The following is a 12,997-nucleotide window of genomic DNA, read 5'->3' as shown; positions in this document are numbered from 1 at the left end:
CAGCAAAAAATCTACCGCATTTCATTATAACTCTTTTGTGCCTTTTACACTATGGTTCTCTTAAATAATTGTAAGCTTGTCTTTGAAATAGAAAAATAGCTGGTTTCCAGTAGAAGTTGGAATAGAGTACGTGCACAGATTATATTGCGTGCTTCTGCCTTTAAGTAGCATACCATTTCATACTTGTGGGCCCAAAGTGAAGAGCTCATTCTGTAAAGACAATGAGACGCTTTGTTTCTGACATCCTCTAGTCAGCTCTGTTTTAGAACAGTGTTGGGTCTTGTTGGCGCCTTTTTGCAGTTGTCCCGGTCCTAACCCTGTCTCGCAAAGCTGTTGTTGGAAAGCCCTCACAAAGGCCTTGTGTACAGGAGTGTCCTTGCCCAGGGAGTTAGACATGCTTTAGTGTACATGCCTTTCCCACAGGCCTCTCGTATTATCCTTTGGTTGTTTCAGTATGACATTTTCCTGGGAAGATGGTGTCCTGTGATTGAACTAAGTGTTCCTTTTTCTGTGGTAGGTGTGATGGAGCTGCTTGAGGAAGATCTCACGTGCCCAATTTGTTGCAGTTTGTTTGACGATCCTCGAGTTTTGCCCTGCTCACACAACTTCTGCAAAAAATGCTTAGAAGGGCTCTTGGAGGGGAATGTGCGGAATTCAGTGTGGAGACCTTCCCCGTTCAAGTGCCCTACCTGCCGTAAGGAGACTTCCGCCACTGGAGTCCACAGTCTGCAGGTTAATTACTCCCTAAAGGGCATTGTGGAGAAATACAACAAAATCAAGATTTCTCCCAAAATGCCAGTGTGCAAAGGACACGCGGGTCAGCCTCTCAACATTTTCTGTGTGACTGACATGCAGCTGATTTGTGGGATCTGTGCCACCCGTGGGGACCACACTAAGCACGTCTTCTCTTCTATTGAAGATGCCTACATTCAGGAAAGGGTTGCCTTTGAGTCCCTCTTCCAGAGTTTTGAGACTTGGCGCCGGGCAGATGCTCTTTCCCGCTTGGACACTTTGGAAACGAACAAGAGGAAATCCCTACAGCTCCTCACTAAAGAGTCAGACAAAGTAAAGGAGTTTTTCGAGAAGTTACAACACACCTTGGATCAAAAGAAGAACGAGATCCTGTCTGACTTTGAAACTATGAAGCTTGCAGTGATGCAGGCCTACGACCCGGAAATCAACAAACTCACCACGATTCTACAGGAGCAGCGGGTGGCCTTTAACATGGCCGAGGCGTTCAAAGGTGTATCGGAACCTATTATATTTTTGCAGCAGATGCAGGAGTTCAGGGAGAAAATCAAAGTGATCAAGGAAACTCCCTTGCCGCCCTCTACTTTGCCCACAAGCCCTTTAATGAAGAACTTTGATACCAGGGAGTGGGAGAACATTCGGCTCGTGGATGTGGATAAGCTGTCTCTGCCTCAAGACGCGGGCGCGCTCACCGGCAGGCCTGCCTGGCGCCCCTGCCTGTTGCTCGTGGCGCTGGCCCTGCTGGCTCTCCTCGCGGTCTTCAGTGGCCCCGTGCTCCCGGAGTGGTCTCCGCTCGATGAATTGGCAGCTTGGAAAGACTGTCTTTCAAGCTTTAGTTCTTACCTGACTAAATCAGCGGCTTTTGTAGAACAGTCTGTTTTTTACTGGGAACAGATGACACATGGGTTTTTCGTTTTCAGTGAAGGCATCAAAAATGTTAGTTTGGTGGTACTGAACTATGTGGCAGAATTTGTATGCAAATATAAGCTATTATAAAGCCTTTTAATTATACAGTTCTGATTTTTGATGGGATTCTAGAGAACACAGGAATAACTGAGATTTGCTCAAGATTCCAGTCCTTTGTTTCTTTTAAAAGTATCTCGTCAATAAAGTCATCTTTGTGTTACTCAAATATCAGGGTAAAGATAAAAGTGAAGGTTAGTAGTCCCAAGCTTCCCTTCCTTCTTAAAGACGGATTGAAAATAAATACTCTGCCTCTTGTATTGGCTGTGTGTGCTGTGGTAAGTGGCACGTGGGGATGTCTGTAGCTCTTTGGGGATCTCTTGAGCCTGGGACTTTGAGACCAGCCAGGAAGCAGCCAAACGAGGGGGAGGTGAGTGCACGCACAGCATCGGTGACTCAGCAGTGAGTGTAGTGCTGAGTCAAGCACACTGAACAGAGCAGAGTGAAGACCGAGTGCATTGGACACCCATGTTTGTTTTAGAGGATTCTTTTCTCAGTGTAAATTTTTTTATAGTTTTATAATTTTGGAAACCATGTCTTTCCCTCTCTTATTGTTTTGACAGGCTTGGTAGTCCTGCCTCAAGCCTCCCAGGTATTGGAATCACTTGACTTTTGTTCTTGCAGTCACCTAACAGTTTTTTACATGTAGGAAAGGTAGGAATTGGGAAAGCCATCTTTTGTCTGGTACATAGTGTGGTTGTGTTTTAAAGTGTCACAGCAACTGCACAAGCAACCCAGTTCTGTTGCCTATAGTGTGTCGGGTAGGAAGACCAGCCTGACAATAGAAGACACAGCACGCATGAAACCATCAAGTGAAGCCTTAACGCTGTCCTCCCCGCTGGCAAGGGAGAACAGTGCCCCCAGGACAGGGGTACTTAGTTTTCTCACCTTGCTTAGAATTCAAATGAAACAAAGAAACCTGTCCTTAAACTGCATTTAGTGGGCTTTATTTCTGTCGTGTAAAAATAGACTCTTGAAAGCCCACTGAGTGAAGTGGGTTAGAGTGCCTTGTCTACCCCGGGCTTTGATTTGGTTGAGAAGAGCTAAGGTGACCAGGGATAAGGAAAGCTGGCACAGAACAGTGTCGTCCTTAGCTACCAGGTGTGAGGTGATCAGCTAAACTCTCCCTCCCTTCCTTCCCTCCCGGTGTTTTTGAGACAGGGTTTCTCTGTGTAACAGCCTTGACTGTCCTGGAACTCTTTGTAGACCAGGCTGGCTTTGATTGCTTGTTTTTTTGTTTTTTTTGAGACAAGGTTTCTCTGTAGCCTTGACTATCCTGGACTCGCTTTGTAAATCAGGCTGGCCTTGAATTTACAGTGATCCACCTGCCTCTGCCTCCCAAGTGCTGGGATTAAAGGTGTGTGCCACCATGCCTGGTTTAGGCTGCTCGTTCTGAACACAATTCATGATCTAGCTATTACTAAGGGGGAGAGGGGGAAGTCCAAAACCAGATAGTGTTTTCTATAAATCTCACCTCAGCCGCAGGGCTTGGTAAATGTCTGTGGAGAGAGTGCTCTTCAGCTCCTTGGGACTGGAATGTTGATTTATGTTAGGGGTTTTTGTTTTTCGAGACACGGTCTCTCTGTGTAGCATTAGCTGTCCTGGACTCACTTTGTAGACCAGGCTGGCCTTGAACTCACAGTGATCCACCTGCCTCTGCCTCCCGAGTAGTGCTGGGATTAAAGGCGTGTGCTACCACGCCCGGTTTATGTTGGGGTTTTAAGGAGAATGATTTCTTTAGTGCTGGAGCCAGAGCTCAGGCAAGGCTGTGCACACATTAGGCAAGCACTCTCTCTTATCCTTGAACTGCACGCCAATTGCAAGAGTTTTTTTGTGTTTCTTCCCCCCGTTGTTTTTAGTGAGATACAGGAGATTTTTGTTTTTAGGGGGTTACAAGAAAGGGATCTATTTGAAATTATGAAATATATTGACACATTGTTTCATTTGTGTTTTCCATTTTATATACTACAAGTTTCCAAGCAACTCACATTTGCAAACACAGCTATGGACACACTGTTTGTCTTGACAATAGTTACCTTGGAATTGAGGTCTAGTTTCCTATCTCCACTTCCCTGTTCCTAATCATATGTAACATTCTGGTAACAGGCCGAGGGTTTTTACAGTCCCTGTTGATGGGTTCTGGTCACTAATGAGAAGCTGGGAAGAACGAGCGGTGATGACCTGGTCACTTTGAACGTGGGGGGGGGGAGAAGATAGTCACAACAAGGCTCAACCCTCAAGCGGTTCCCTGCCCCCCAGTTGGCAGGCATGTTAGGTGGCAGAGACCAAGAGTTCAGGATAGTTGATGGCCAGATTTTTGTGGATAGAGATGGCATTTTATTTAGTTTGATGATAGATTTTTTTGGGAAAGCATGAGCTTCTGTTACCCTCTGATTTTGCAGACTGTCATAGGCTTCAGAGAGAAGCTCTTATCTATGAACTTGGTTCTCTTGCTCATCAGCTGAGATGCTAACTAGACTGATCACAGTGTTTGTAGACAGCCGTCAGCACTGGCTGGGAACAGTAGCTCCTTCCTCCCTCAGGTGGCTTTACTTCATTGCCTGCACAGAGACCTTCTCAGCATGGCCTGCTTTTCCACTGTGGCTGACGGCACTATTGAGCACCACGCAGGAGTCAAGTATTGTGAATGCTGAAGCATCTCTTCTATTCTAGTTTTCTGACATTTTCTCTCAAAACTGAAGGGTTTTTTGTTTGTTTGTTTTGAGGCAAGGTTTCTCTGTGTAGCCTTGGCTGTCCTAGACCAGGCTGGCCTCGCACTCACAGTGATCCACCTGCCTCTGCCTCCCCAGTGCTGGGATTAAAGGTGTGTGCCATCATACCCAGCCTCAAAACTGAAAGTTCTTTATGCCTAAAATTATTCTTGGCAGCAAAAAAAAAAAAAAAAAAAAAAAAAAAAAAAAAAGTTTATTCAGAACAATCATTTGTCCTGTAAAACAAGTAGTTATTTTCTGAACTTGGGTACTTTCAGACTAAGAAGGTATTGTAATAAATCAAGACTGCCCAGGGAAAATAGAAACTGAGGTCTGTGTAGTTATGAGAGAGACTTACTCAGATTATATTCCATTGCTAATGAGTCGGTTTAAGTCTGGCTTGCACATCAGAGAGGTTCAGTGTTGGGTTATAGCCTTGGCTCTGTCACTACTCAAAGCACTGGCATAGGCTGTCAGGATCTTCTTGCTGTTTTGTTTTTTGCTTGTTTTTTCTAGACAGGGTTTCTCTGTGTAGCCTTGGCTGTCCTAGGCTCACTTTGTAGACCAGGCTGGCCTCAAACTCAGCGCAATCTGCCTGCCTCTGCCTCCGAGTGCTTGGATTAAAGGTGTGCACCACCACGTCCGACAGCTGTCAGGATCTTAAGGATGGCTGCCCTTTTGTTTTGAGACAAAATTTTATTACAAGCTTTTGTGCAGTCTTTATTTACAGTATTTAAAAGCAAGTCACTTTTTTGAGATAGACATATTTTAGAGTTCTTAGCCTGTAGTGTAGCTATCAGGAAGGAGTCCCATGGGGCGTATAACTAAGTATGGTAATAAACCTACACACTTCCTTATTTCTTGGTCTTCTAAATAAACTGAAATTTCATTTGTACCAATCAAATAGACCATGAAGGACCTCTAAGGTCCTGTTGTCAAACTTTATTTTCATTGGAGAGTAAGTGCTTATATAAGAGAAATAATGTATTTGTTGTTTTACATTTCAATAAAATGATAATGACCCTTTTTAGCATCCCTTTTCAGAAAGTTAGAAACCTAAGAAAAAGTGGCATTCTTGATTTTAGGACAGTGTAGATGAAAAGATAGAAATACTAAACGTTCTTTCAAATTTAAAATTTTTACGGTACCAGTTATAATCTTAAAACAAGATTTGAAATTGGGGGCTGGAGAGATGGCTCAGTGGTTAAGAGCACTGGCAGTTCTTCCAAAGGTCCTGAGTTCAATTCCCAGCAACTCCATACTGGCTCACAATCACCTATGGTGAGATCTGGTGCCCTCTTCTGGCGTTCAGGTGTATATGCAGGGCAAAACACTATACATAATAAATACATTAAAAAGACAAAACAAATGGCCATTTTGATTCTATAACTAATTGGCAATTATGTTTTTTGCTAATCTTTGGTCTGAATCTGTCTACTCAGATGTTTTTGGATGGTGAATATGGTATAAGCCTGGCAGGCTTCTAAGCTGCTTCGGTGTGTTTGTAACATTCCAAGTGGGTTGTGTTCTTGGATTTTATCTTAAGATGTCCACTCATGTGATAACACTTTAGTAAGTTATGGTCTCAGGATTCTGGAGTCTCTTTTGTAGCCAACTTCTGACCTTTCCCTTTTAGATTAAACTAGATGAAGTATAGTTGCCCTAGAATTTTAAAACTAAGGTGGTGTGAGGTGCGATGGAGTTCAGTGGAAGAGTCCTTGGGTGGCATGTACTGGAGGTCCTGGGTCTGCCTGCGACACTAGGAGGAAGTGGAGGGTCCTGTTCTCTTTCTTTAGTCCATCCTTTTGTTTCTTGAAATCCTGCCCAGTTTGGCCTCAGGGAGAATCAGATGCAACAGTTTTGGCTCAATGGCTTATTGCAAGAACATTCTTTTTTTTTTTTTTTTTTTAAAACCACCTACTCCTTGCTATTTGTATCTTAATGCTTTCATGATACTCTGTAACTTTCTGACAAATGTTTCTAGACCATATAATTATTTGTGCGTAGATGAAATCCTTTACTACTGTTAAAATTCTGAAGCACAATAAACGTTTTTAGAGATGGGCTTTGCAGCTTGGTAGTTTCTAGCTGTTAACTGGATTCTTTGTTAGTGAAGAGTTCATGAACATGACTTCAGTTAATGACCAGGGATGTGCTCGTGCTCAAACATTGTTTTACCTGCGACACTATACATAGCTTTGGTATCTGCCTGACACTAAGGGAAGCTGTTTTTTTTTTCCTTGTTTTTTGACATTCTTAAAACAAACAGTGGGAAGACAAAAAAATTTTTTTCCTTGGTGACATATTCTTCATGCTGTATTGCCATTACTAAAGGAGCATGGGTATATATATACTGGCTTTGAGGAATCCTTAGTGGCTAAAGGGTTGTAGAGCATTTTCTTTCTTTCTCTTTCTTTCTTTCTTTTTTTTTTTTGAGACAAGGTTTCTCTGTGTACCCTTGGCTGTCCTTGACTCACTTTGTAGACCAGCCTGGCCTTGAACTCACAGCGATCTGCCTGCCTCTGCTTCCACATGCTGGGATTAAAGGTGTGCGTCACCATGCCTGGCTGTAGAGCATTTTCAATCAGGTTTTGACTACCATAATTTGCTGTTCAGTAAGTTAGTTATTGATGAAAAGGTGGCAATGAAATGGAGCCTTGACTTTTTTTATCTTCAAATTTTAACTCGGAAAGGCTGGTTTGATAGGAATAAATCTCAAATTATAATGGCAGTACTAATATAAGTTTAGTGGAAATTTGTAAATGTACAGTGGTAATAAAATAATAAATCAATTTAGTCAAATTGGATAAGAGAAAAGCTAGAAATGAGCTAGATAAAAAAATAATTTTCTTTTTCTCACAGCGATCCGCCTGCCAAGGGCTGCGCCAAAAATTTATTACTTATACAATATTCTGCCTGCACAGCAGAAGAGGGCACCAGATTTCATTAATAGATGGTTGTGAGCCACCATGCGGTTGCTGGGAATTGAACTCCGGACCTTTGGTAGAACAAACAGTGCTCTTAACCTCTGAGCCATCTCTCCAGCCCAGTTTAAATCTTTGGCCAAATTGTTCCAAGAAATAATTTCAATGAGAAGCCAACAATTGTGATTATATTTCTAAGTTTAATTGAAATGACTTGGGAGTCATGGTCTCTTTAATGTTCAGAATTACTGATTCAAATTTGAAAATGAAGTCTCAAAAGGAATCTGTGGTGGCGCACACCTTTAATCCCAGCACTTGTGAGGCAGAAGCAGGCGGATCTCTGATTTCAAGACCAGCCTGGGTACAGCATAAGAAGGGCTACACACAGAAACCCTGTCTCAAAGGATAAAAGTAAATACCTCTAACCCCCGCCCCCCCCCAAAAAGTTCTGTTGCCAAGCCTGGGGTACACACTTATAATCTTGTCTGAGGGAGATGGATCATGAATCTGAGGCCATCATGGGCGACAGTGTAACCCTGTCTCAAAAACCCAAGAAAAAAGAGAAAGGTATGAAACATTTCTCTGAGGTTGTGAATAAATTTCTATGTGTACTTTTATTTATTGTTAAAAAGAATGCCTTGTAATTGCATACGTCTTGGTATGCCCCAGGTACATTTCCATAAAGCCTGATGACTGGAAATTGGCCACTGGAACTAATGTCTTGGGCTTACTGGTTGACATTTTATCAAAGGCAGGCTTTCGTCTGGTCAGCACTAGAACATCAGCCTCTGGAGACAGAGGCTTTGAAAGGATAAAAAGCCCTCAAGTCCTTAGGGTAAATAAAACACCCAAACCAGACACTACCACCATACCAGCGCCATCTCCAAAGTGACCCTGTTCTTGTTTGGAAATTCCGTATTGGGGCATGCATGTCAGATGTGTACTCAGGGTTAACTTCAGGTCTTCTCTCCTACCTGCCCTCTTGCCTCTGGGTAACTAGGCCCCAGCAGTGCTTAAAGCCACACTGCCTGTTCTCTCAAACAACAAGGTAGTTTGTGCTTTGCCACTTCCTCTTTCAAGCCTTTCCCCATGAACTCCAGTTTTTAAACATGGGCTGTGGACTTGGACTGTAGTTGAGCCATTTATTAGCTATGTGACTTAAGGCATTTAACATTTCTGTGTATCTCCCTCATAGGTTATAAGGGTGGTGGTTAAAGGAGACAGTTCTCATTATGCTGCCTAGCATGTGGGAGGCACTCACTCACTGTTCCCCCACCCCTCCGAGACAGGGCTTCTCCATTATAACAGAGCCCTGACTGTCCTAGACTCTCTCTGTAAACCAGGCTGGCCTTGAATTCAGGGATTGATTGGCCTGCTTCTGCCTCCCCAGTGCTGGCATTACAGGTATGCACCACTGTGCCTGGCTGACCATGGTAACTCTTATAAAGGAAAACATTTACTTGGGGCTGGCTTATAGCTTCAGTGGGTTAGTCCATTATCATCTGGCTGGAAGCATGGGAGTGTGCAGGAAGACATGGTACTGGAGGAGCTGAGGCTATACATCATCATCTGAAGACAACAGAAGGGGACTGTCACACTGAGCATCGCTTCAGCATAGGAGACCTCAAGGTCTATGCCCAGTAATACAATTCCTCCAGTAAGGCCACACCTCCCAATAGGGCCTACTCTTTATGGGCCAAACCTATTCAAATCACAATGACTGAACCCTCATGCATACAAAGTATGTCCCCTTTGACTACCTTATACTGCCCTGTCGTGGATATAAACATGTTTTTGTTTTGACACCAAGTGTGGGATAGTTATTGGATGTAAACATGTTTTTGTTTTGATCCCAAGTGTGGGATGGGAAACAGACTTGTGAGAAAGCAGGTGGTTTTTATCCACCTAGAAGTCGAACCACTTCAGGGGTGGGGGTGGTGAGGGCTTGTTTTTTGCCAGCTGAAACACATCCTAGTACAGACTCAGGGAGATATATGTATGAACCCAAAACAGGAGGCTGGGCATTTTGGTCTTGGTATTGTTTGGCTGTTCATCGCTCCACTTCAAGATGCTCCTAGAGAGAATCACTCCAGAGAACGCTTCAAGGCTCCAGGGCTCTGGCTGCTGTTCCAGGTTCCAGCAGCAACTTTGGTGGAACTGCTGGTCTGCTGAAATCCTGCCGACTATGCCAGGGGAATCGCTCCCGGGAACTGAGTCCAACAAGGTCTACCTTGGTTCCCCTAAATCTCCTTTCTGGCCTATCTAGGGTAGGTGGGTTGGAAGGGAGGTATAAGCATTTAAAGTTGGAGCCTACATTGCCCAGCAGCGGATATTTATGTAGACTTGTATGTTATCACAAAACCAGGTTTCTTCACTTAAATACAGGTTCTTTGAAAAGTTCTAATGCGCCAGTTGAGGAGGTGCATGCCTTTAAGTCCAGCACTCAGGGAGGCAAAGGCAGCCTGGTATACAGAGTGAATCCAGGACAGCCAAGGCAAAAAAAAAAAAAAAAAAAAAAAATCTAATGGTACTATATATACAGTATTATGTTAAACTTATCATACAGTATCTAAATTTAGTGAAAACTCTGAAATAACATTTAAAATAAACATAACAACTTAGAAGTTGCTCTTGTGTTATATTTGTGTTTAAATTCTAGGATAAACACCTACAAGAGAAAGCACTTCATCAAAAGGCTCCTAGTGTTGGGTGAAAAGTTGTTGTATGGAAGCACTTCAAAGTATGCAAGTCACTGGGCGGTGGCGGCGCACGCCTTTAATTCAAGCACTTGGGAGGTGGAGGCAGGCGGATCTCCATGAGTTTGAGGCCAGCCTGGACTATAGAGCAAGTTCCAGGACAGCCAGAGCTGTTACAGAGAAACCCTGTCTCAAAAAACAAACAAACAAACAACAAAGTATGCAGGTAATTCAAGAACATATTTTAAATGTTAGTCTTAGTTACTATGACTGTGATGAAACACCATGACCAGAAGCAAGTTGGAGAAAAGAGTTTGGCTTACACTTCTGTAGGCATCCCTGCAAACACCAGTCAGTAGAGTAACCATGTGATGCAAGAAGGAAATCCAGTTGAACACTATTTATTTGCCTGTGTTGGTTCAAACTTGAGTGTTAGATGGGGCAGTTTATTTTAGTCTGTGTAGTCTTGGCTGTCCTGGACTAGCTTTGTAGATCAGGCTGGCCTCGAATAGATCCACCATGCCCACCCAGCTCTATTATGATCATATTTAAGTACAATGCAACATTAGAAAAAAAGCTTCCTGGTAACAGTTGTCACAATAAAGCTTTTGTTTTTTGAGACTCGGCTTCTTCATGTCACTCTGGTGGTCCTGGACTCATTTTGTAGACCAGGCTGGCCTTGAACTCACAGAGATCCTCCTGCCTTTGCCTCCTGGGTGTTGGGATTACAGTCCTGCACTCACCGAAGAATGGGTTCTATAGCTTAAGTGCTTAGGAGACCTTGTGGTGTGGTCTAGGTCATCACAGAGGTCACCAAGTTACAAAGTGCCGGTGACATCTTCCCCTGGGGATGGGTTCTACTGATTGAGAAACAAAGCTAAAGGTCTAGGAGTCTGGGGCTTCAGGTGTGGTCTGGCCCCAGATAGCACAGCCATCAGGCTGTTAACTACACCCACTCCTCACCCTCTAGGTACTGTATATCTCCATTGAAGAGATAACCTTGAATGTTTAGCATTCTTGCTTTTCCTAGTGCTTTTCTGTGAGCACAAGGGCCCTGTGTCCTTTACACACTTCCAACAGAAGTCAGGACAGGAACTTAAGAAGGGGAGAAATCTAGAGGTAGGAGTTGATGCTGAGGCCATGAAGAAGTACTGCTTACTGGCTTGCTCATCATTTTTTCTTTTCTTTTCGGCTTTTTGAGACAGGGTTTCTTGGTATAATAGCCCTGGCCGTCCTAGACTCATTTTGTAGACCAGGCTGGCCTCGATCCACCTGCTTCTGCCTCCCGAGTACTGGGATTACCGTGCTAGTTTATAGAATCCAGGTTTACCAGGCCAGGAGTGGCACAAACTACAATAGGCAGGGCCTTCCCTGATGAATTACTAATTAAGAAGCCTGATCTTATGGAAGCATTTTTTTCAATTGATGCTCCCTCCTTTCAAAAGACTCTAAATCTATGTCAAATGGGAGGTAAAACTAGCAAGCACATTATACTAAATTCTAAGGATTAAACATGGAGTAGGACAAAAATCCTTATTCCTAAGCAGCATACATTCAAATAAATGTCACAGCAGGGAAAAAAAGAAAGGAAGAAAAAAGCTCAAAGTTCATCAATAAGCATGAGGCACAAAAAGGTGTTTGCTGCTAAGTCTGGTGACTTGAGTTTGATCCTGAGAACCTATCTGGTAGGAGAAAATTGACTAGTTTTCTTGTACAAGTTATACACACAAACACACCCATACTCACCAGGAAGCAGAACTGGCTGTAGTGGCACATGCCTTTAATCCTAGCCCCAAGGAGGCAGAAGGCCAGCCTGGTTTACATAGCTAATTCCAAGGGCTAGACAGGGCTAGGTACAGAGACTCTCTCAAAACAAAACAAATATGCAGTTTATAAGCTTTATGAGGAAGAGATGTCAAAACATAAGTAAAAAGAAATTCCTAGACTTGGTGTAGCAGGCACTCACATTTAACCCTGGTACTCAGGAGGTACAGATAGGTGGATCTCCGTGAGTTTCAAATGTGCCTAGTCTACATAGTGAGATCCTGCCTCCAGACAAGAATTCTAGGCACAGGCATCTATGCAGAAGAGATGAAACGACTGTTAGAGCCCGAGATAATGGATGACTCCAAGGAGACACTGTCTTCCAGACACAACAGGACTCACACACGTGAGCTCAGACTGTGGCAGCTGGAAAAAGGCCCACACAGGTTGAAGGTAGCTGGGGTCCTAGCCCTGAGCGGGGAGCAGGCATGGGCTCCCACTCCTAACAAGAAGCTCTGTGCGAGGAAACCGCATTGGACTTCAATTGGAGTCTCACTGGGAATGTTACCCTGACTTCAGGGCAGGCCTCATGCCCTGCAGACGGCCAACACTAAAAGAACTCAATGGTATCTTTGCAGACTTTTTCTCATGTTTTGTTTGGACATTTTTGTCTTTTTTTGTTGTTGTTGGTTTTTTTTTTTTTCTTGAGACAGGGTTTCTCTATCTTTGTAGGCTAGGTTGGCCTTCAACTCACCGTGATCGACCTGCCTCTGCCTCCCAAGTGCTGGAATTAAAGGCATGCCCCACCACACCCAGAAATCTTGATTTTTTTAAAGGTGGGGATTTGCGTCTTTTTGTTATTGTTTTACTATTTTTATTTTTGGTCTTTTGAGACAGGGTTTGTGTACCCTTTGTTTTGTAGACCAGGTTGGCCTGGAACTCAGAAACCCACCTACCTCTGTCTCCCTAGTGCTGGGATCTAGCATTGTTGTTCTAAAAAACACTTAGAGTACTTAGGGAGGTGGGGAGCATGTGGGAGGATCCCTGAACTATGATTTCTGGGCTACAGATAACAAGAAAAACAAATCCTAGACACCAAAAATAACCATTTACCAGCGGCACTGAGTGGGCCCTGAGGTTGCATCTTGCCTGGGTCTCTGTGGTCCTCAGCACTAGCCCACACAATCTT

At 43.6% G+C, this 12,997-nt stretch overlaps 1 protein-coding gene across 9 annotated transcripts in view; it reads left to right on the top strand.

Moving 5' to 3' along the window:
- The window catches only part of TRIM13 (tripartite motif containing 13), a 35,668-nt gene extending 33,786 nt beyond the window's left edge, over window positions 1-1,882 (top strand). For all 9 annotated transcript variants that reach the window (XM_084767464.1, XM_084767465.1, XM_084767462.1 and 6 more), the window contains one exon: window positions 518-1,882. In XM_084767464.1, the coding sequence (XP_084623590.1) occupies window positions 523-1,746 (1,224 nt within the window). In that variant the 5' untranslated portion in view covers window positions 518-522 and the 3' untranslated portion in view covers window positions 1,747-1,882. The remainder of the gene's footprint in view (window positions 1-517) is intronic.
- The last annotated feature ends 11,115 nt before the right edge of the window (window positions 1,883-12,997 follow it).

The sequence above is a fragment of the Acomys minous genome (genome assembly GCF_964271855.1).
Source record: "Acomys minous genome assembly, chromosome: 18".
In the NCBI taxonomy this organism is placed as follows: domain Eukaryota; kingdom Metazoa; phylum Chordata; class Mammalia; order Rodentia; family Muridae; genus Acomys; species Acomys minous.
The sequence above is the reverse complement of the archived record's forward strand: the minus strand, read 5'-3'. Positions and strand labels throughout refer to the sequence as shown.